This window comes from Pongo pygmaeus, chromosome 1 (assembly GCF_028885625.2).
Source record: "Pongo pygmaeus isolate AG05252 chromosome 1, NHGRI_mPonPyg2-v2.0_pri, whole genome shotgun sequence".
NCBI lineage: Eukaryota > Metazoa > Chordata > Mammalia > Primates > Hominidae > Pongo > Pongo pygmaeus.
In genome coordinates, this window is record NC_072373.2 from 83,053,380 (window position 1) to 83,078,346 (window position 24,967).

Genomic DNA, 24,967 nt, shown 5'->3' on the forward strand with positions numbered 1-24,967 from the left:
TGTCATCATCTCCATTTTGTAGAAGAGTTAACAGAGTCACAGGTGGAGCATTTTGCTCAAGGTCATACAATTAGTACATGGCAGAATGGGGATTTGAATTGAAGCAGTCTGGCTTGAAAGTCTGTGATTTAGCCATTACCACATACAATTTGATAAACGATGAGTCTATCAATCAGTACATTCCAAAGGCAAGAGTCAAGAAAATAAAGTGGGTTTGGCAACCAAGGCTGGCTGCCCTGCATGATGCCTGGTACATGGAAGGTGCTCAGTAAATACTGGTAGACTGAATGAGTGAGGATAGGCTATGGAGAAAATGGAATGGATAAGAGAGATGCCGGAGATTACCAGAGCTGAAAGTGCTGGGATCCCAGATGGACCCATTTACCCACATGTGTACTGCGGTATGAACTACCTAACTTCTTTCAATATTTTCATTTTAAAAATAAATTTAAAAAAATATATATATATAATAAAAGAAATCCACAAATGGGTAGCACATATGCAAGCTATTTGTTCTGAGGAGTTGGCAGGTCTGTGCTTCTGGGCCCTGGAAACTGGGGGATGAGGGTAGTCAGGGCAGGCTGGAAGCACCAGGCAAGGGCATTTGGGTGAAGACCTAGTGTCATTTCTTCTCTCTCCAGGAAAGGGTGTTCATCTGGCAGTTTTCAAACAAAAACTACGTCTATGGTGACCTTTATAAGAATCGTGTCAGCATATCCAGCAATGTTGAGCAGTCCGATGCCTCCATCACCATTGATCAGCTGACCATGGCTGACAATGGCACCTACGAGTGTTCTGTCTCGCTGATGTCAGACCTGGAGGGCACCACCAAGTCACGTGTCCGCCTCTTGGTCCTCGGTGAGTGTCTTCATGTCTTTCAGGAGTTGTAGGAAGAGGGTGGGCTGGTGGCAGCACAGGGAGAAGAGCCCAGGTGTTGAGACGAAGCCAGAGGCAGCAACAAGGCGCTAAGACTCCTCACCTCGTCCAGGCTGTCTTCAGCAGAGGGACCGTTCCTCCCTTTGGAACTAAACACTATTTTGAATTCTCCGCCAATGGCCAACAGTTCTCAAGGACAGAGAAGGTCGATTTGGAGTGGTCCCTTGCTCTGTCAGTGTCCTTTCCTCCACACCAGCTCCTCTTTTTCATACCATACTTATTACAAAGATAAAGGAAAATCTTAAATCCTATTGCAAAGACTCATTGTGCCTTAATTGGGTGCTCAGAGGGCCACATCATGATTCTCTTATATCTTTCCCTGCCGTAACTTTGGCTACCCAGCAGAAATTCTTCATGCTACTATCTGCTCACCCCCATCCCTCAACAGATACTCCATCAATCAGGTTCTACTCCCTTTGAAATGTGTCCCAAGATAATATTTTTTTCATAGGAATGACTTATTATTGGAATTTATAGTTTGGGAAGGATCTGAAAGATCATCTACTTTAATATCCTCATTTTGTAGATGAGTCCCAGAGAAAGGAAGGAACTGACTCAAAGTCAAATCGTTATTGGAAAATATCTGTTATTTAATGAGCACTTAGTCTATGTCCAATATAAGAAATAGCACCACTGCTGGGAGGTAGCAATGCTTTAAACCAAAACAAAGATCTTTTTTCCTTCTTCCTTTTACATATTTGATTGCATTTTATTTTTAATTAATATGTTTAATTTAAATTAAATTATTTTAAAATTTAATTTAATTAACAATTAAGATATTTTTATTGTATAAGGTGGTTGCCTGACGTTTTGAAAGCACTATAGTGAGTCCAACTATACAACTATGCAAACTAGCATTGTATAAAGAATAACTAAGGTCTCCTTTCACCCTACCCCCTAGAGAGGTAGCCAATGGCAACACAGGTAGGTATTCCATATTTTCCTCATGCCCTTTCAACACACACACACTCTTGCATACTTTTCTCTTTTCCTTTATTTCCTTTAAAAAAATGGAATCACATTATAAAGATCACTCTGCGTTTTTTCTTTCTAACCTTGTTTCATGCACTTTTCGGATCTACCGATTAACAGCATACATTCCATCACACGGAGGTACCATGATTTATTCAAGTGTTCCATACTGATGAATATTCAGGCTGTTAACATTTTTGTGTGTGAACAATACTACAATAGACATCCTATACACACAAGTACATATGTATGTTAGGGGTTCCTTAAACATGTCTCATTTCCTTTGGGCAATGGAAGTATTAATGCACACTCCCCCGAAAATCTCCACATAAGCATTATATAAATGCTGATCCCTCTTCCTCCCAACCAGGGCCAGAAGGATACAAATTTAATCTGAGATTATGGAACTCGGTGAAACCAATGTTTTACTTTTTTAAAAAAAGAAGGTCGGGTGCGGTAGCTCACGCCTGTAATCCCAGCACTTTAGGAGGCCGAGGCGGAGACCAGCCTGAGCAACATAGCCAGACCTCCTCTCTACAAAAATATAAAAATAAAAAAATTGAGATGAAAGACCTCTTGAGTTGGGGAGGTCGAGGCTGCAATGAGCCGTGATCGAGCCGCTGCTCTCCCACCTGGGTGACAGAGACCGGCCTCAAAACAAACAAGCGAGCAAGCAAACAAACAAACAAAAAACATAGAGAAAAGAAAGAGCCCATTTTTTAATGCACTCTAAGAAACAAGTTTAAATTATATACATATAAACATATATAAACATAAATAAAAACATATATAAACATTCACACACACGTTTTCTTTCCTAATGGCTTTGCAGCTAGGCTATTTTAAGGCAGCCGGCCCACTGGGGCTGGATGACCTCAGTAAACCGAGGCGAGCATGAAGCTCCCAGCCCGGCAGCCCCTCAGCCCGCGCCTCGGGGCAGCACGCGTGGTCTCAGTCTCGGTCTCAGCTGGGAAAACTGGGTCTCCGGGGCCGGGGACCCGGTGCTCCGGCCTCTGGCGCCCCCTGACGTCTGTAGCGGGAGTCGCAGGCTTCGGAGAGGCCTTGGCACCCGACTGGTTCTGTTTCCCCTCCCTCCCTATCACTGCTCCTCCAGTGAATATTCAGGTAACATCTGCATTCTGCTGGGGAGGTAAGACTGATAATACACCGAGTCCCTCGGAGGTCTCACGGGCCCCACATGTGTGGAAGGACGATTTGATCTGTTAAAGATCTGTTTGATCGGAGGTCCTACCTGTTTTTGACGGTGGAAGGCTGAGGAGAGAGACCTTAGTGAGGGATCTGGACAGGGTGAGAGCAGGGGTTCCTGGGTGAGGCCAGAGGGTTTAGGGGCTGAGAACTGACACATTCCGCCCAAAGACTGATCTCTTTGGGAGTGGCTGGTCACTTCTTTGCCATTGTCTGTACCTCTGCCTCTGGAGAGAATTAAGGATTTGCTTTCAGCAGTTTTCCCTTAGAAAATGGTGGTTTCAGCAAAGCTATAACAGTTTTTGGATGCATTCAGATGCCTTTGCATGCTCTATAGATGCCAGTAGGCCTCAGTTACTTTTCTTCCCTTTTCGTCTTCTATCCCAAAGAAACCTGGTTGTAGAAAGGCTCTACTGTCAGTCATGCACACTTGGTGTGACTTTGGGGACACCTGGGACTCCTCAGGTGGGATTGGTGTTTTGCCCGCTCTCCAGTTGTGGAATAAAGCCTTTGCTTCCTATTCAAGGCATTCCTGGGAAAAGGCTGAATGGTTTGGATGCGTGGAGAGGGATGCTACCGTACCTCTGAAAAGCTCAAGAGATAAAGCTTGGCTCAGCAAGCCCATCCTAGGGGTCCTCTGGGAAGTGGTGTTCACCTTCTCTTGTTCCCCGGGGACCTGCTTGTTGGCTGCTGGTAAGAGTGGTCCTTAGGCTGCAGACTCCTCCTCCCCACACTGCTCCAGTCCCAGGGTCTGGTGCAGGATAGATGAGGCCTGGCCTTGAACTTTGGACCTCTTATGTTTAGGAACCATCCAAGGGAAAGTGACAATCAGGGAGGGCCTCTAATTTCCCTCATGCTCGCCCTGCACCTGGCCAGCCCTCACTATGGCAGCAGGAGATGTTGGGCACACCCAACAATAGCCTGGCTCTTTCCAAGAGGAAATACTGTGGCTGCTGGGCTAGAGGGGAGTGGTGTGTGTGGAAGGATTTCTCTCAGCAGCTGCCGGGTGGGGCCGAGATCAGAATGCACTCCTGATGCTCAGCGACCATGCACCTGGATTATAGAATGGGCAGCACTGTTTATTGGGCAAGCAAGCCATCCAAGAGGATGTGAAAAGAAAGACGCAGAGGAGACAGGCTTGCCACCTAGGGATTCCAGGAGCAACCCTCCCCGCTGTGTGTCCTCCCCTTCTCACCTCCAAGGACACGACCTGAAGTCTCAAGCATGCTTCATGCTGCTTCTTGCCTCTGAGCCTTTGCACATGCTGTTCGCTCTGCCTGGAGTACCATCACCTCTTTCTCTGACCACCACTTCTGCCTCCACCACTGACCTTGTTTACTATCATGCTTCCTTCAGGTCACAGCTGATCTTGGGATTGGGGCTGTGTTTAGGCCTTATCTGCCCCAGCAGCCTTGCCTCCTGCCTGGTCATTGTTCAGCTACTTGTCTTTTGCCCCCACTAGATTCCTTGACCCACTCACTGTGTCCTCCAAGTGCCCAGCACTGTCAGACACACAGTAGGCACCCAGTGAGGTTTGTAGAATGAACCCAGCTCCACAATGGTATCTTGACAATGCTGAGTGAAAGGCACGGGCTTAAGCTTCCCAGAAATCCAGGGAATCGGGTTGGGGTTGTGAGATGAGGGTGGCTGCCGTTCTGGGTAACCTCCAGTCTATGGGCTTCCCTCTCCTTACCTCTGTGCCCTCTGCCTGCTCGAGTCCCATCAGTCCTCATCCTTCATCCTGCACATAACTTTACTGCTGCCTGTGGGTCCGCCCATCATCCCGTGCTTATGGCAACTGCACGTTATCTGCAAAGCACAGGAGGAGGATGGTGCTGAACCCAGAAAGAACATTACTAAGAAGTTAAGAGTGGAAGGTCTTCAGAGATCACTTAGTCCAGGGGTAGGCAAACTAGGACCAAATCCAGCCCACAGACTGTTTTTACATTTCTAACATACTATTTAAAGAGAAAAAGTAGCAGCAACAAAGACAATATGTAGTCTGCAAAGCCTAAATATTGCCACCTGGCCCTTTACAGAACAGGTTTGTTGTCCACTAATTTTATAGAATGGAACACTGAGGTCGAGGGGAATTGAGGATTTTCCCAAAATGGCACAGAGGAATTAGTGGCAGAAGGAGCTCATATGGGCTGGTGGAGAGTGCACAGGATCTGGAGTTAGAAGAGCTGAGTTCTAGTCCCAGCTCTGCCAGTACCCATGAGCAAGTGTCCTCTCTGGGCCTCAATGTCCCCATCTTTCTTTCTTTCTTTTTTTTCTTATTTATTTATTATTATTATTATTATTATTATACTTTAGGTTTTATGGTACATGTGCGCAATGTGCAGGTTAGTTACATATGTATACATGTGCCATGCTGGTGCGCTGCACCCACTAACTCGTCATCTAGCATTAGGTATATCTCCAAATGCTATCCCTCCCCCCTCCCCCCACCCCACAACAGTCCCCGAAGTGTGATGTTCCCCTTCCTGTGTCCATGTGTTCTCATTGTTCAATTCCCACGTATGAGTGAGAATATGCGGTGTTTGGTTTTTTGTTCTTGCGATAGTTTACTGAGAATGATGACTTCCAGTTTCATCCATGTCCCTACAAAGGACATGAACTCATCATTTTTTATGGCTGCATAGTATTCCATGGTGTATATGTGCCACATTTTCTTAATCCAGTCTATCATTGTTGGACATTTGGGTTGGTTCCAAGTCTTTGCTATTGTGAATAATGCGGCAATAAACATACGTGTGCATGTGTCTTTATAGCAGCATGATTTATAGTCCTTTGGGTATATGCCCAGTAATGGGATGGCTGGGTCAAATGGAATTTCTAGTTCTAGATCCCTGAGGAATCACCACACTGACTTCCACAAGGGTTGAATTAGTTTACAGTCCCACCAACAGTGTAAAAGTGTTCCTATTTCTCCACATCCTCTCCAGCAACTGTTGTTTCCTGACTTTTTAATGATTGCTCTCCACATCCTCTCCAGCAACTGTTGTTTCCTGACTTTTTAATGATTGCTCTCCACATCCTCTCCAGCAACTGTTGTTTCCTGACTTTTTAATGATTGCCATTCTAACTGGTGTGAGATGGTATCTCATTGTGGTTTTGATTTGCATTTCTCTGATGGCCAGTGATGATGAGCATTTTTTCATGTGTTTTTTGGCTGCATAAATGTCTTCTTTTGAGAAGTGTCTGTTCATGTCCTTCGCCCACTTTTTGATGGGGTTGTTTGTTTTTTTCTTGTAAATTTGTTGGAGTTCATTGTAGATTCTGGATATTAGCCCTTTGTCAGATGAGTAGGTTGCGAAAATTTTCTCCCATTTTGTAGGTTGCCTGTTCACTCTGATGGTAGTTTCCTTTGCTGTGCAGAAGCTCTTGAGTTTAATTAGATCCCATTTGTCAATTTTGGCTTTTGTTGCCATTGCTTTTGGTGTTTTAGACATGAAGTCCTTGCCCATGCCTATGTCCTGAATGGTAATGCCTAGGTTTTCTTCTAGGGTTTTTATGGTTTTAGGTCTAACATTTAAGTCTTTAATCCATCTTGAATTGATTTTTGTATAAGGTGTAAGGAAAGGATCCAGTTTCAGCTTTCTACATATGGCTAGCCAGTTTTCCCAGCACCATTTATTAAATAGGGAATCCTTTCCCCATTTCTTGTTTTTCTCAGGTTTGTCAAAGATCAGATAGTTGTAGATATGTGGCATTATTTCTGACGGCTCTGTTCTGTTCCATTGATCTATATCTCTGTTTTGGTACCAGTACCATGCTGTTTTGGTTACTGTAGCCTTGTAGTATAGTTTGAAGTCAGGTAGTGTGATGCCTCCAGCTTTGTTCTTTTGCTTAGGATTGACTTGGCGATGCGGGCTCTTTTTTGGTTTCATATGAACTTTAAAGTCGTTTTTTCCAATTCTGTGAAGAAAGTCATTGGTAGCTTGATGGGGATGGCATTGAATCTGTAAATTACCTTGGGCAGTATGGCCATTTTCATGATATTGATTCTTCCTACCCATGAGCATGGAATGTTCTTCCATTTGTTTGTATCCTCTTTTATTTCCTTGAGCAGTGGTTTGTAGTTCTCCTTGAAGAGGTCCTTCACATCCCTTGTAAGTTGGATTCCTAGGTATTTTATTCTCTTTGAAGCAATTGTGAATGGGAGTTCACTCATGATTTGGCTCTCTGTTTGTCTGTTATTGGTGTATAAGAATGCTTGTGATTTTTGTACATTGATTTTGTATCCTGAGACTTTGCTGAAGTTGCTTATCAGCTTAAGCAGATTTTGGGCTGAGACAATGGGGTTTTCTAGATATACAATCATGTCGTCTGCAAACAGGGACAATTTGACTTCCTCTTTTCCTAATTGAATACCCTTTATTTCCTTCTCCTGCCTAATTGCCCTGGCCAGAACTTCCAACACTATGTTGAATAGAAGTGGTGAGAGAGGGCATCCCTGTCTTGTGCCAGTTTTCAAAGGGAATGCTTCCAGTTTTTGCCCATTCAGTATGATATTGGCTGTGGGTTTGTCATAGATAGCTCTTATTATTTTGAGATATGTCCCATCAATACCTAATTTATTGAGAGTTTTTAGCATGAAGGGTTGTTGAATTTTGTCAAAGGCCTTTTCTGCATCTATTGAGATAATCATGTGGTTTTTGTCTTTGGTTCTGTTTATATGCTGGATTACATTTATTGATTTGCGTATATCGAACCAGCCTTGCATCCCAGGGTTGAAGCCCACTTGATCATGGTGGATAAGCTTTTTGATGTGCTGCTGGATTCTGTTTGCCAGTATTTTATTGAGGATTTTTGCATCAATGTTCATCAAGGATATTGGTCTAAAATTCTCTTTTTTGGTTGTGTCTCTGCCTGGCTTTGGTATCAGGATGATGCTGGCCTCATAAAATGAGTTAGGGAGGATTCCCTCTTTTTCTGTTGATTGGAATAGTTTCAGAAGGAATGGTACTCGTTCCTCCTTGTACCTCTGGTAGAATTCGGATGTGAACCCATCTGGTCCTGGACTTTTTTTGGTTGGTAAGCTATTGATTATTGCCACAATTTCAGCTCCTGTTATTGGTCTATTCAGAGATTCAACTTCTTCCTGGTTTAGTCTTGGGAGGGTGTATGTGTTGAGGAATTTATCCATTTCTTCTAGATTTTCTAGTTTATTTGCGTAGAGGTGTTTGTAGTATTCTCTGATGGTAGTTTGTATTTCTGTGGGATCAGTGGTGATATCCCCTTTATCATTTTTTATTGCATCTATTTGATTCTTCTCTCTTTTTTTCTTTATTAATCTTGCTAGCAGTCTATCAATTTTGTTGATCCTTTCAAAAAACCAGCTCCTGGATTCATTAATTTTTTGAAGGGTTTTTTCTGTCTCTATTTCCTTCAGTTCTGCTCTGATTTTAGTTATTTCTTGCCTTCTGCTACCTTTTGAATGTGTTTGCTCTTGCTTTTCTAGTTCTTTTAATTGTGATGTTAGGGTGTCAATTTTGGATCTTTCCTGCTTTCTCTTATGGGCATTTAGTGCTATAAATTTCCCTCTACACACTGCTTTGAATGCATCCCAGAGATTCTGGTATGTTGTGTCTTGGTTCTCGTTGGTTTCAAAGAACATCTTTATTTCTGCCTTCATTTCGTTATGTACCCAGTAGTTATTCAGGAGCAGGTTGTTCAGTTTCCATGTAGTTGAGCAGTTTTGAGTGAGTTTCTTAATCCTGAGTTCTAGCTTGATTGCACTGTGATCTGAGAGATAGTTTGTTATAATTTCTGTTCTTTTACATTTACTGAGGAGAGCTTTACTTCCAAGTATGTGGTCAATGTTGGAATAGGTGTGGTGTGGTGCTGAAAAAAATGTATATTCTGTTGATTTGGGTTGGAGAGTTCTGTAGATGTCTATTAGGTCCACTTGGTGCAGAGCTGAGTTCAATTCCTGGGTATCCTTGTTGACTTTCTGTCTCGTTGATCTGTCTAATGTTGACAGTGGGGTGTTAAATTCTCCCATTATTAATGTGTGGGAGTCTAAGTCTCTTTGTAGGTCACTCAGGACTTGCTTTATGAATCTGGGTGCTCCTGTATTGGGTGCATATATATTTAGGATAGTTAGCTCTTCTTGTTGAATTAATCCCTTTACCATTATGTAATGGCCTTCTTTGTCTCTTTTGATCTTTGTTGGTTTAAAGTCTGTTTTATCAGAGACTAGGATTGCAACCCCTGCCTTCTTTTGTTTTCCATTTGCTTGGTAGATCTTCCTCCATCCTTTTATTTTGAGCCTATGTGTGTCTCTGCATGTGAGATGGGTTTCCTGAATACAGCACACTGATGGGTCTTGAGTCTTTATCCAATTTGCCAGTCTGTATCTTTTAATTGGAGCATTTAGTCCATTTACATTTAAAGTTAATATTGTTACGTGTGAATTTGATTCTGTCATTATGATGTTAGCTGGTTATTTTGCTCGTTAGTTGATGCAGTCTCTTCCGAGTCTCGATGGTCTTTACATTTTGGCATGATTTTGCAGTGGCTGGTACCGGTTGTGCCTTTCCATGTTTAGCGCTTCCTTCAGGAGCTCTTTTAGGGCAGGCCTGGTGGTGACAAAATCTCTCAGCATTTGCTTGTCTGTAAAGTATTTTATTTCTCCTTCACTTATGAAGATTAGTTTGGCTGGATATGAAATTCTGGGTTGAAAATTCTTTTCTTTAAGAATGTTGAATATTGGCCCTCACTCTCTTCTGGCTTGTAGGGTTTCTGCCGAGAGATCCACTGTTAGTCTGATGGGCTTCCCTTTGAGGGTAACCCGACCTTTCCCTCTGGCTGCCCTTAACATTTTTTCCTTCATTTCAACTTTGGTGAATCTGACAATTATGTGTCTTGGAGTTGCTCTTCTCGAGGAGTATCTTTGTGGCGTTCTCTGTATTTCCTGAATCTGAATGTTGGCCTGCCTTGCTAGATTGGGGAAATTCTCCTGGATAATATCCTGCAGAGTGTTTTCCAACTTGGTTCCATTCTCCCCGTCACTTTCAGGTACACCAATCAGACGTAGATTTGGTCTTTTCACATAGTCCCACATTTCTTGGAGGCTTTGCTCGTTTCTTTTTATTCTTTTTTCTCTAAACTTCCCTTCTCACTTCATTTCATTCATTTCATCTTCCAGGGCTGATACCCTTTCTTCCATTTGATTGCATTGGCTCCTGAGGCTTCTGCATTCTTCACGTAGTTCTTGAGCCTTGGTTTTCAGCTCCATCAGCTCCTTTAAGCACTTCTCTGTATTGGTTATTCTAGTTATACATTCTTCTAAATTTTTTTCAAAGTTTTCAACTTCTTTGCCTTTGGTTTGAATATCCTCCCGTAGCTCGGAGTAATTTGATCGTCTGAAGCCTTCTTCTCTCAGTTTGTCAAAGTCATTCTCCGTCCAGCTTTGTTCCGTTGCTGGTGAGGAACTGCGTTCCTTTGGAGGAGGAGAGGCACTCTGCTTTTTAGAGTTTCCAGTTTTTCTGCTCTGTTTTTTCCCCATCTTTGTGGCTTTATCTACTTTTGGTCTTTGATGATGGTGATGTACAGATGGGTTTTTGGAGTGGATGTCCTTTCTGTTAGTTTTCCTTCTAACAGACAGGACCCTCAGCTGCAGGTCTGTTGGAGTACCCGGCTGGCCGTGTGAGGTGTCAGTCTGCCCCTGCTGGGGGGTGCCTCCCGGTTAGGCTGCTCGGAGGTCAGGGGTCAGGGACCCACTTGAGGAGGCAGTCTGCCAGTTCTCAGATCTCCAGCTGCGTGCTGGGAGAACCACTGCTCTCCTCAAAGCTGTCAGACAGGGACATTTAAGTCTGCAGAGGTTACTGCTGTCTTTTTGTTTGTCTGTGCCCTGCCCCCAGAGGTGGAGCCTACAGAGGCAGGCAGGCCTCCTTGAGCTGTGGTGGGCTCCACCCAGTTCAAGCTTCCCGGCTGCTTTGTTTACCTAAGCGAGCCTGGGCAATGGCGGGCGCCCCTCCCTCAGCCTTGCTGCCGCCTTGCTGTTTGATCTCAGACTGCTGTGCTAGCAATCAGCGAGACTCCGTGGGCGTAGGACCCTCTGTGCCAGGTGCGGGCTATAATCTCCTGGTGCACCGTTTCCTAAGCCCGTCGGAAAAGCACAGTATTCGGGTGGGAGTGGCCCGATTTTCCAAGTGCCGTCTGTCACCCCTGGAAAGGGAACTCCCTGACCCCTTGCACTTCCCGAGTGAGGCAATGCCTCACCCCCTGCTTCGGCTGGCGCATGGTGCGCTCACCCACTGACCTGCGCCCACTGTCTGGCACTCCCTAGTGAGATGAACACAGTACCTCAGATGGAAATGCAGAAATCACCCGTCTTCTGCGTCGCTCACGCTGGGAGCTGTAGACCGGAGCTGTTCCTATTCGGCCATCTTGGCTCCTCTTATTTCTTTTTTTTCTTTTTTTTTTTTTTTTTTTTGAGACATAGTTTTGCTCTTGTTGCCCAAGCTGGAGTGCTATGGCACGATCTCAGCTCACTGCAACCTCCGCCTCCCAGATTCAAGCAATTCTCCTGCTTCAGCCTCCCGAGTAACTGGGATTCTAGGTGCGTGCCACCATGGCCAGCTAACTTTTTGTATTTTTAGTAGAGATGGGGTTTCACCATGTTGACCAGGCTGGTCTCGAACTCCTGACCTCAGGTGATCCACCTACCTCAGCCTCCCAAAGTTCTGGTATTACAGGCGTGAGCCACCTTGCCTGGCCGAAACGTCCCCATCTTTCTAACAGCCATGTTCCGCTATCTTTAAAATCCCATGACTGTAAACTAGAGCACACATGAAACCATGCCTTGGAAAGCTACTGCAGGCCCACAATGCTTCCCAGCATATTTACCGCTCCTTTGTGATGGTGACAGACCACTGAGGGCATATTGGGGTGAATTGGTTTTACAGCATTCCATCTCACTACTCAACTATGGAGTTTTCTGCCTGCGAACAAACAAGGCAGTATGTGTGCATGGGGGGGGGGGAGGGGTGGGTGGCTGTCACCAAGCCCCACCTGCCACATGCCTTCTCTTTGGTCTCTCCTCTATATAGTGCCACCCTCCCAACCAGAATGCATCATCGAGGGAGAGACCATAATTGGGAACAACATCCAGCTGACCTGCCAATCAAAGGAAGGCTCACCAACCCCTCAGTACAGCTGGAAGAGGTACAACATCCTGAATCAGGAGCAGCCCCTGACCCAGCCAGGTAAGGGGGAAGTAGGGAAGGCGGGCGCCCCACGTCAAAGTGCAGCACATGCAGCTGATTGGCTAGGGGCTGCAACTCGGATTGACCGATCAGATCCCCCTGAAGGCCGCTTGCTTCCCTACCCCATCCCTATCCCCATATCCCTACCTCTCTAAGCACTGGTTTCTTGTTTTTAGACAGAGTCTCGCAGGTGGTCCAGGCTGGAGTGCAGTTGGCACGATCTCGGCTCACTGCAACCTCCTCCTTCCAGGTTCAGGCGATTCTTCTGCCTCACCCTCCCAAGTAGCTAGGATTACAGGTGCCCACCACTATTTTTAGTAGAGACGGGATTTCACCATGTTGGCCAGGCTGGTCTTGAACTCCTGACCTCAGGTGATCCACCCGCCTCAGCCTCCCAAAGTGCTGGGATTACAGGCGTGAGCCACCGCGCCCGGCCAGCACTGGTTTCTTATAATAATACCTACCTCATAGGTTCCGGCAAGAAACAAAAATGATTCATGTAAAGCGCGTAGCGGAAGCCGTGGTAAATGTTAACTTGTTTTCTTTGTTCCTCATTCCTCAGTTCTCTTGGATGAACGTGCCCTGATAAGCACTCTGTGCAAAAGCATGGGTAGGATTTTAATTTGATTGTGTCCTGAAGTATACATTTGAGACCCCAAGTCTAACTCGGGAGCTCCACCCAAAGGTGGGGAATTTAACTTTCCCATTCCTTATCCAGGCCGGTCCATCTCAGCCGTCATGGACCCCCACTGCCCCAGACACACCACCCTCTTATGGCTCCACACAACTACAGCACTATGTTGCTGTAAGGGTCCCACCTTCTTAGGAGAGGCGATGGTGGATTCAGCTATAGTTGCCAGGAGACCAGTTTTGTACTGGGCAGCTTGGTATTGGACCTTTCAGTCAGGAAACTAACTGAAAAAAAAAAAAAAGAAAGAAAGAGCTACATAAAAGTCCTACCGTCCCTTCCACACCCGGACCCAACGGGTGTGGAAATACCCTGGTGGAGTCCCAGGGCCCTAGTGCTCACCCCTGCTCCTGAGGATCAAGAAAGACAAGGCTTGCTGGGTGCCGTGGCTCATGCCTGTAATCCCAGCACTTTGGGAGGCTGAGGCAGGAGGATCACTTGAGGCTAGGAGTTCAAGACCAGCCTGGGCAATATTGTGAGACCCCTGTCTCCGCAAAAAGTTTTTAAAAAATTAGCTGGGCATGGCAGGACTCACCCTTTAGTCCCAGCTACTCAGAAGGCTGAGGTGGGAGGATTGCTTGAGCTCTGGAAGTCGAGGCTGCAGTGAGCCATGATCACACCACTGCACTCCAGCCTTGGTGACAGAGCGAGACCCTGCCATAAAATAAAATAAATAAAATAAAATAAAATAAAATAAAATAAAATAAAATAAAATAAAATAAAATAAAATAAAATAAAATAAAAATAAAATAAAATAAAATATAAAAAAAAATAAAAAAATAAAATATTTTTTAAAAAGAAAGGCAAGGCCTGAAAGGTGTCCATCAGATTTAGCTTCTGGGAGGTCTTTCAATTCAGTGTAGGTGGAAAAGGAGGCCAGAGGTGGAAAGCAAAGCCAGCAGGGCACACAGCTCTTCTGAGAAGATGAGGTGCCCGGGGGTGGGGGTGAGGACCGGGGGGAAGAATATCTCGTGTCCTGGATAAGCCCAGCCGGATGGATGCACACATTGGGGGTGCACTCAATCCAGGAAGAGCTTTATCACTCGTTTGGGGGCAAATCGATTTCTTAAAAAAGTTAGTAGACACTTTGGGAGGCTGAGGCAGGTGGATCATGAGATCAAGACCATCCTGGCTAAGACGGTGAAACCCCGTCTCTACTAAAAATACAAAAAATTAGCCGGGCATGGTGGCGGGCGCCTGTAGTCCCAGCTACTCAGAAGGCTGAGGTAGGAGAATGGCGTGAACCTGGGAGGCGGAGCTTGCAGTGAGCCGAGATCGCGCCACCGCACTCCAGCCTGCAGCCTGGGCAACAGAGCGAGACTCCATCTCAAAAAAAAAAAAAAAGTTAGTAGAATCCACTCGAACTGACTTAAAATAGGTCAATGTAATGTAGGTTTTCAACAAGCTTCCAGTTGTGTTTACATATTTCTCATTGGCAACTTTTTATCGAATATGTCTGGAATTTTTGTTGAAACCACCTGGCAGCTCTCCTGGGGCTCTGTGACCTCCTCTCTCAGGCCTATGAATAGTCTAGTGACTCCAGCCACGGTCATGGTAGGTGTGCTGTGGACACTGGTAGTGTCTGATCTTCTTTCCAGCAAAGTGTGTATAGGGAGACCCAAAGCTGAAGGTTACAGGTGGCAAATGCTGTAATAGCTTTATACCCAGTGGTGATGTAACACAGAAGATGCATAAGAAGATCAAAGAAGGTTTCTCCAAGGAGTGGGTATTGGAGTCGACAGTGGTTAAGAGCATGCCATGGGCTTGACTTCTGGCTCGGACACTTGTTAGCTGTATGATCTTGGCAAGTGACTCAGCTTCTTTGTGCCTTAGGTTCTATGTCTGTGAAATGGGTACAATGCTAGTATTTACTTCATAGGGTTGTGAAGATTAAATAAAAGTAGATGTAAAGCACCGAGACCAGTGCCTGGTAGGTAGTAAGCACTCATTTAATGCTAAGTATTATTAGCTGTTATTTGAGTTGGGTCCTGAAGGATGAGGAGGCTTGGCATGGAGAACAGGAAGGAATCATGACTGTCTAGTGTGGCTAAGGGGTAGGGTGCATGTGTAGGTGTAGGAATGGTGGGAGATACTCTTGTTAAGAAACACAGTGATGAGAAATCATGAGGAGCCTGTGCGTCACGCTAGGGAGGTTAGTCTTCGCCCTGTAAGCCACGGGTACCTTCTGAGGAGCCTCACAAAGGGACAGCCCAGCTGCAGTTCTCTCCAGCCTCCACAGGGAGACTCCTCTGGTTGTTAGAAGCCAAAACTTAGTTCTTTCATTATCCAAAAGGGAGAATCCTGAAGACAGGAAAGGAGGTGAAAAGAGAATTGCTTCTATAATTTGTGAAAGCTTTAATTTGTGAAAGCTTTATCCTGTCTCTAGTTAAGATTTGCTGGGTCGGAATGGGGACCTGGGGGTGACAGAAAAGAATACGGTTAATGTCCATAACAACACGCCCTGGCATCTGGAGACATTGTGGGCTGAGGGCGGAGTTCTCAAAGCCTTTGTTTCCACTCTGCTTCGCAGAGCCTTGGGGAATCTGCCAATTCTGGCCAGGTGCAGTGGCTCATGCCTGTAATCCCAGCACTTTGAGAAGCTGAGGCAGGTGGATCACTTGAGTACAGGAGTACTCAAGATCGAGACCAGCCTGGGCAACATGGTGAAACCCTGTCTCTACCAAAAATACAAAAATTAGCCTGGCATGGTGGTGTATGCCTGTAGTCCCAGCTACTTGGGAGGCTGAGGTGGGAAGAACCTTGGGCCTGGAAGGCAGAGGTTGCAGTGAGCCAAGATGGTGCCACTGCAGCCTGGGCACTAGAGCCAGATCTTGTCTTAAAAAAACAAAACAAACAAACAAAAAATAAATAAAAAGAGAGAGAATCTGCTAATTCTTCTTCCTCTGTGGGTCAGCCCAAATTATTTCTGGCTTTTAAAACATTTCAGTCTACCATGGACAATTTGGAGAGGAGGGTACCTCTGCCCTCCTACATCTGAAGACAATTTCCAACATTAGAGATTCGTTCCTTTGACTAAACCCTCAGTGGAAACAAGCTAGCAGTGAAAAGAACAGGGAATCCAGAATCAGGAAACAAGAAGTCCTGACTTCTCCACTTTGGAGCTGTGAGTCACTCACAGCCTCTCTGACCCTTAGTACTGCCCTTTGAAAAAAACTGGGATTCCCCAAAAGCTGTGAACAGGATGAGAGGAGATCCCATGTGTAATAGCTCTGAACAGACTTTGTAAGCTGTGTCCCAGGAAGCTGAGTTTCATGCACTGAAGAAACAGGAATTTGGATATCAAGGAAGTGGGGGAGGGGGTAGTTCTGGGGCCTGGAGCACTTAAGGGGAGGAGGTTGTGAAGGGTGGGGACCAGTCCAAGGAGGATCGTGAGGGCCCTGTGTGAGAGAGAGGTGGCAGCAGGGGCTTGTCGACAAGCTACGGGATTGGGTAGGGGTTGGGGGGATGTGGAAACGTTAGATCTTGTCAACGTGACATTAGCGTCTTGGTGAGACCGGAGGTTCTCTTGAGGTGAATCTCTCCACAGCTGGAGCAGAGGAAGGCGGGAAGCGTATGACCGTCCTGTGCATTCCCCTTTCTGACCACAAGGTGTCGCCACTGCAGCGGAAACAGTTTTCTCCGGATATCAGAAATTACTAGTCCCTTTCCGAAGGAAAAGGGGCTTGGGAGCCCCAACTCGGAATCAAGGAAGGTCCTGTGGCACCAGACCTGCGCTGGTTCATCCCAGCAGCTTCCAGTGCACACCGTTTGCATCAGGGAACTGAGGGAGGATAGCGCTGACTCATTGGACTGGGAAACCCCATGTTCCCCACCGTAAACAAGGCCTAGAGCTCAAAGCTGGACTCTGACAACTAAAAAAGTCCTGACTGTCTGCAATGTGCTGCCTACACTAAACCCAGAGTCCAAGCTTCACACTCTTAAGTGGTGGGAATCTGTTACGAGCTCTAGACCTCCTAAGCATGTCCAGGGCCATAGAGCATTTCCTAAAGTGTGTTCCTTCAGGATGCCTCTTAAAAATAATAAATCCAATTCATTTAGCAAATGAGAGCATGAATACCACACCCCGCTGTCAGAAGTTCCCAGTGCTCAACAGCATTGTAGGAGCTCTGAAAGTGCTGCCCTTAGAAAGATTACTTAAACCTAACTCAGTGATTCCTAAACTTGCTTTTTTAGGGACTCCTTCTCCATGCCGCATATTAATATCACATGTAAACAATGTTCCAGAAAACATACTGAGGCGTAGAATTCTAGGATAGAAGGGGGCACATTTTATGAAGAATGAGCATCCAAAGAGTAGTGTCCTGGGGTTCAAGGGAAGAATTTGAAGAAACTACAAGTGAAAAGACTGAAAGAAAATAGCACCAAATCAAAGTGTTATTTATAGGTGATGGAATTATGAATGATTTTTATTTGTTTTCTCTTCTTTAAAGAGGCTTTCCTTAGCCCTTTGGATGAGATTAAAACCCCTTGCCATAAGCTCAGATAGTATCTCCATCTTGAACTGTAACCACCATTGTTTCATGTCTGTCTTCTTTGGGAGACTGGAAACACCAAGAAGACAGGGACCCTCTTCATCTCGTTTATAGCTGTGATCAGCAGCTAAAGATTTTCTGTATTGAATTGAATTGAAATAATAGTTTTATATCATTTATAAATTATTATAAGGAGCATACATTGCTTTTATCATACAAAATTTTATTTTTATATATATATTTTTCGAGATGGAATCTCACCTTGTTGCCCAGGCTGGAGTGCAGTGGTGCGATCTCAGCTCACTGTAACCTCCACCACCCAGGTTCAAGCGATTCTTTTGCCTCAGCCTCCCAAGTACCTGGGACTAGAGGCACACACCACCATGCCTGGCTAATTTTTATATTTTTAGTAGAGACGGGGTTTCACTGTGTTGGTCAGGCTGGTCTCGAACTCCTGACCCAAGTGATCTGCCCGCCTTGGCCTCCCAAAGTGCTGGGATTACAGGCATGAGCCGCTGCACCCGGCCACACATTTTTAAAAGAAAATTATCAATGGCTCCAGGGAGTTCTAGACCTGAAACAGGATTTTTGTTCCTGTTTTATAATTTCTTAATTTTGTGACCTTGAGCAGTTCACTTAACTTCTTTAAGCCTCCAGTTAACTCCATGAATTGGAGATTGAAATATTGAGGATTGCTGGAAGGATGAGAGAACATCACATTTGAGGATGTGTACTGAGCAGCACATCCAGAGAAGGAAAATCTTGAGATGCAATCTTGCAAGAAGGTGACGGTGGGGCGGAGAGAGGACTGCTCCCCTGGTTTTGCCCCTAGCACCAAGTGGCAAGAGACAAAGCTGGTATGATTGACAGGGCCAGATCTGTGACCTGAAGCTTGGACTTGTTACTGAGGATTACCTCTAGTGGTTGCTGGGCAGCCCCTGAAATGTCTGAACAGAGCCGTGACAGGATCCTATTTACAATTTAGAGCGTCTCTTAGGGATGGCGTGTAACCACCTGGTGGCAGCAGGGATCAGGCAAGGCTGGCTCTGCAGCAAAATTAGAGGAAGTAGGTCTCCAGCTCCTCTCAAAATAGCAGTTATAACAAAGCATCTTGCATGGCAGGACATATACATATGCCCAAGCACAAAGCTCTTGCTTTCAAGATGAAGAAATTCATAGGATGATAGATTGAGGGGAAAGGTCTTCCATGAGACATTCTGGCCCGTTCTCTTTGATTCAGGAGGATCAGGTGTTTTCACTCCTACTTTCCAGAGGAAGCCTACAGCTCAAAGAAGTTAAATGGCTTGCTCAAGTGGCGGCAGATGCAGAGGAAGAGTCTAGACAGTCTGCCTCCGTCCCACCCCAACAGCACACACATTCACCACCCCCCATACCACCCACACTACACATGCAACACACACCACACATCACACACCACACACATTACACACACCACACACCACACATCACACACTGCACACCACACATCACACACCGCACACCACACACACTACACACGCCACCACACACACACCACACACCACACACATCACACACCACACACTACACACGCCACACACACCACACACATTACACACCACACACACCACATGCAACACACACTACACACACCACACACACCACACACCACACACCACACACACCACACACCACACACATTACACACCACACACACCACATGCAACACACACTACACACACCACACACACACCACACACCACACACCACACACACACACCACACACATCACACACCACACACACTACACACGCTGCCACATACACACCACACCACATGCACCACACACTACACATGCCACACACACACCACACACCACACTCACCATATGCACCATACACACTACACACACCACACACATCACACTCGCCACACACACCACACATACTACACACACCACACACATCACACTCGCCACACACACCACACATACTACACACATCACACACATCACACACTCATCACACACACCACATGCATCACACACATTACACACACCATACACACACCCCTCACATACTATACACTACACACAACACACACACTGCCCCCCATACCATACACATATACCACTCAGACACCCCAGAACACCATACACCACACACACGCCATACACACACCACACACACCACATACATCACACACGACACACACTACACACACCACACACATCACACACTCATCATACCACACACACTACACACACCACACACATCACACACTCACCACACACACTACACACACCACATACCACACACATCACACACCACACACCAGACACATCACACACTCACCATACCACACACACTACACACACCATACACCACACACATCACATACCACACACCACACACACTACACATGCTGCCACACACACACACCATACCACATGCACCACACACTACACATGCCACACACACACAACATACACTCACATGTACCACACAACTACACACACCACACACACACCCCATACTACATGCACTACACACACCACACACATCACACACCACATGCACATGCTACACGCACCACACGCTACACACACCACACACATCACATACTCACCACACACACCATACACACTACACACACCACCACACATACACCACACACCAGACACACCACATGCACCACACACTACACATGCCACACACACACCACACACATCACACATGCACCATACACACCATACACACTACATACACCACACACATCACACACTCACCACAGGCACCACACATATTACACACACCACACACACCACACACACCACATGTATCACACACACTACACACACCATACACACACCCCTCACATACTATACACTACACACAACACACACACTGCCCCCCATACCACACACATATTCTACCCAGGCACCCCCAAAACACCATATGCCACACACACGCCATACACACACCACACACACCACACACACCACACACACCACATATACCACACACTACACACACACACCACACTACACACTCTACACATACACATTACACACACCACACACACTCACTGCCCCCCACACCACACACATATACCTCCCACACTTTACACACATTCACATACCACACACACACCACACACCACAAATACACATTCACCACCCCCATACCACACACACCCCAGAAACACACACACACACCACACTAAACACACACAGCACACACACTCCTTATACACACACCACACACTACATGCACACACACCACTCTCATAGTGCACAGCACACCATACACCACCCAGTCACCGCATACACATCTCATATCACACACATTCCTTATGCCACATACACACACCACACATCACACTCCCATCACACACACTATACACACATACCACACATATGCCACACACACCACATACCATACACACACTACTGTCACAGAGCACAGCACACACACGCTGCACATCACTGACACACCACACACCACACACACTGACACACCACACACACCACACAACACACAGACACACACACACACACACCCCACACACCTCTCTCATGGCAGAAATCCAGAGTTTTTGATTTCCAAAGGCTTCTTTCATATGAGTCTAAACTAAGAGATTTGGTTTCTGAAGATCATAAAAGTAATATCTTCTGATTAGAAAGCATTTTCATGTAATACATAATGTGTATTATGTTTCCTGAGCACTTACTACATATCAGGCATTCTGTTGCGGGCTTATATTTATTATTAGTACCTCATTTTATGCTTGCAAGTACCCTGTGAGGCAGGTACTATTATTTCTGATTTTAGATGAGGAAATGGAGGTTGAATGAAGCTGAGTTACTTGCTAAAGACAAATTAATAAGTGGCAGAGCCAGGTGTCAAACCCAGGGTGCCTGACTGAATTCTGAGCACTTCACATTGTGGGCCCTGCCTGGTTTAAGCGTTCTGCAGCCCTGGAGGTGGAGATGGGGCTCTGGCCTGGAGAAGCTCAGTGGCAGAGGCTGTGCTTCCCTAGGAGTCCAGACCTCCCATTCCTGGCTGTCTCCACTCCACTGTGGTGCCTCTCTTCACCCTGACTCTCCCTCCCCTGCAGCGTCGGGCCAGCCTGTCTCCCTGAAGAATATCTCCACAGACACATCGGGTTACTACATCTGTATCTCCAGCAATGAGGCGGGGACCCAGTTCTGCAACATGACGGTGGCCGTCAGATCTCGTAAGAGCAGCCTGGGGAGGGAGAGCTGACAAAGGCCACAGGATAACTGGTGGGGGTCCAGAGAGTCAGCTGAGACCACCGTGAGGAGGAATAGGGGAGCCTCTCTAGGGCCACGCACCTGCAGGTTAGCTGTGGTGACCTAGGCAGGATGACTCTGTCCTAGGCTCCCCTTACTCTGAGGCCAGTCCAGTTCCACTGGTGTTTGGAAGTGGATCCTAGGACTGACTTCTAGGACTCAGAGGCTTTGTCAGTCCCACTTGCCTAGGAGCCACTCGGTGGGCATGGAGGAAGTGTCCAGGGCAGCCGCCGCAGAGTCTGGACCACGTCCTTCTGGGGTGAGACACCAAATCTAGCTTAATGAGCTGGCCGGGCTGACACCTGAGGACTTTTGCAGAGCCACGGTAGCCCGGAGAGTGTTAAGATGTGAAGTGGTCCATATGTCTCTGTCTGCACCTCCATCCTGAAGAATATTCCTGGGCCATGGCTGGTCACATTCCTCCAAGACCATGCCTTTCATGGAGTGTTACCAGAAGCTGGTAGCTGCTGCTCCCTGGCTGGAAGGAGTCCCCGAGCTAGCTTAGAAGCTTGGCAAGTGCAGCTGCTCTGTCCTCTTGCAGCCTCCATGAACGTGGCCCTGTATGTGGGCATCGCGGTGGGCATGGTTGCAGCCCTCATTATCATTGGCATCATCATCTACTGCTGCTGCTGCCGAGGGAAGGACGACAACACTGAAGACAAGGAGGATGCAAGGCCGTGAGTGTCTGGGCTGGTAGCCTGTTGGAAGGGTCTGGGGAGACTGGAAATAAGCATCCCAATTCCTCACAGCCTCTTCTACTTGCAGCACCCCTTGGGGTATATCATTCCCATTTTGTGCTGACGAAACAATGACCTGTCCAAGCCATAAAATGTGCATTGCAGCCCCAGGACCTGCCTCCCAGTCCTGTGGTTTTCCAGTCTGGGAGCTCAGGGCTGGGCCTCCTGTGGCATGACTAGAGCCAAGTGTGGCCTGGAGCCCCTGTCGCGGGGCCAGTTCCTCTTGGGCTGGTAAAGCTAGCCTGTTCCTGTAATCCCCTCAGCTCATGTGTGGAACAAGTCTGTGGCACCTTTACTCTCAGCCCAGCCTTTCAGCCCAGTGTCCTCTGCAGCTGGTGGGTGGGGAGGAGGTCTGGAGGCTGCTCTTCCTGTAATGCTTATGAAGCCCAGCTCCCTTGAGGGTCCACCTGAGAGCAAATCCTTCCCCTCTGTCCCCCGCTGCCCTGCAGGAACCGGGCAGCCTATGAGGAGCCACCAGAGCAGCTAAGAGAACTTTCCAGAGAGAGGGAGGAGGAGGATGACTACAGGCAAGAAGAGCAGAGGAGCACTGGGCGTGAATCCCCGGACCACCTCGACCAGTGACAGGCCAGCAGCAGAGGGCGGCGGAGGAAGGGTTAGGGGTTCGTTCTCCCGCTTCCTGGCCTCCCTTCTCCTTTCTAAGCCCTGTTCTCCTGTCCCTCCATCCTAGACATTGATGGGGACATTTCTTCCCCAGTGTCAGCTGTGGGGAACATGGCTGGCCTGGTAAGGGGGTCCCTGTGCTGATCCTGCTGACCTCACTGTCCTGTGAAGTAACCCCTCCCGGCTGTGACACCTGGTGCAGGGCCTGACCCTCACTCAAGACCAGGCTGCAGCCTCCACTTCCCTCGTAGTTGGCAAGAGCTCCTGGAAGCACAGCGCTGAGCATGGGGCGCTCCCACTCAGAACTCTCCAGGGAGGCAATGCCAGCCTTGGGGGGTGGGGGCTGCCCTGCTCACCTGTGTGCCCAGCACCTGGAGGGGTGGAGGGTTTGCACTCCACACATTTTTGTTGAATGAATGAAAGAATAAGTGAGTATGCTTGGGGCCCTGCATTGGCCTGGCCTCCAGCTCCCACTCCCTTTCCAGCCTCACTTCCCGTAGCTGCCAGTATGTTCCAAACCCTCCTGGGAAGGCCACCTCCTACTCCTGCTGCACAGGCCCTGGGGAGCTTTTGCCCACACACTTTCCATCTCTGCCTGTCAATATCCTACCTGTCCCTCCAGGCCCATCTCAAATCACAAGGATTTCTCTAACCCTACCTTAATTGTCCACATATGTGGAAACAATCCTGTTACTCTGTCCCACATCCAATCATGGGCCACAAGGCACAGTCTTCTGAGCAAGTGCCTCTCACTGTATTAGAGTGCCAGCTCCTTGGGGCAGGGCCTGGGCCTCATGGCTTTTGCTTTCCCTGAAGCCCTAGTAGCCGGTGCCCATCGTAGTGGGCACTTAAGCTTAATTGGGGAAACTGCTTTGATTGGTTGTGGCTTCCCTTCTCTGGTCTCCCTGAGATGATCGTAGACACAAGGATGATTCCCACCTGAACCCACATATTCATTCATTCAGTGAGTTAAACATGAATTGATTTAAAGTGAACACACACAAGAGAGCTTGCTTTCAGATGGTCTGAGTTCTTGTGTCCTGGTAATTCCTCTCCAGGCCAGAATAATTGGCATGTCTCCTCAACCCACACGGGGTTCCTGGTTGTTCCTGCATCCCGATACCTCAGCCCTGGCCCTGCCCAGCCCATTCGGGCTCTGGTTTTCTGGTGGGGCTGTCCTGCTGCCCTTCCACAGCCTCCCTCTGTTTGTCGAGCATTTCTTCTACTCTTGAGAGCTCAGGCAGCATTAGGGCTGCTTAGGTCTCATGGCCCAGTGGCTGGTCTCGCCCAACTGCAGTTTACTATTGCTGTCTTTTCTGGATGATCAGAAAAATAATTCCATAAATCTACTGTCTACTTGCGATTTTTAAAAAAATGTATATTTATATATATATTGTTAAATCCTTTGCTTCATTCCAAATGCTTTCAGTAATAATAAAATTGTGGGTGGAAATTCTTATTTCTTTTTTAATGTGGATTTTGTTTGCAGTAAGATAAAGCTTGGGTCTCATGGATCATCTCTACTCACCATAGCACTCTTCTGCTTCCTAGGGGAGGTGAGACAAGGTAACGGAGTTGAGAATCTTGGGGTCCCTCTGCTTGTGGCTGCGGTAGGGTCAGGCAGTGCCTCTAGTGGTTGCTGGGAATAGGACAGATTCCTGCCTGCTAGTGGAGGTATATTCCAGGAGCCTGCAGTGTCAGGACACCAGGAGGCCTGGGTGTCAGTCCACATGCTTGAAGGAAGATGGTGGAAATGCTCTAGCCAGTTCTGCTCCCTATGATGCCCCTCCTGAGAAAGGGGC

At 46.9% G+C, this 24,967-nt stretch overlaps 1 protein-coding gene and 1 long non-coding RNA gene across 2 annotated transcripts in view; one reads left to right on the forward strand and one right to left on the reverse strand.

The window, feature by feature from the left end:
- The window catches only part of GPA33 (glycoprotein A33), a 45,235-nt gene extending 20,611 nt beyond the window's left edge, over positions 1–24,624 (forward strand). The window contains exons 3-7 of the mRNA XM_054452749.1: positions 642–858; positions 12,177–12,332; positions 21,612–21,731; positions 22,349–22,484; positions 22,994–24,624. Of these exons, the coding sequence (XP_054308724.1) occupies positions 642–858; positions 12,177–12,332; positions 21,612–21,731; positions 22,349–22,484; positions 22,994–23,126 (762 nt within the window). The 3' untranslated portion in view covers positions 23,127–24,624. The remainder of the gene's footprint in view (positions 1–641; positions 859–12,176; positions 12,333–21,611; positions 21,732–22,348; positions 22,485–22,993) is intronic.
- On the reverse strand, positions 17,416–24,967 carry LOC134737853 (uncharacterized). Its single transcript, XR_010123239.1, has 2 exons — positions 24,694–24,967; positions 17,416–17,651 (listed from the first exon to the last, which is right to left on the reverse strand). It is a non-coding gene; the product is annotated as an uncharacterized LOC134737853 (long non-coding RNA).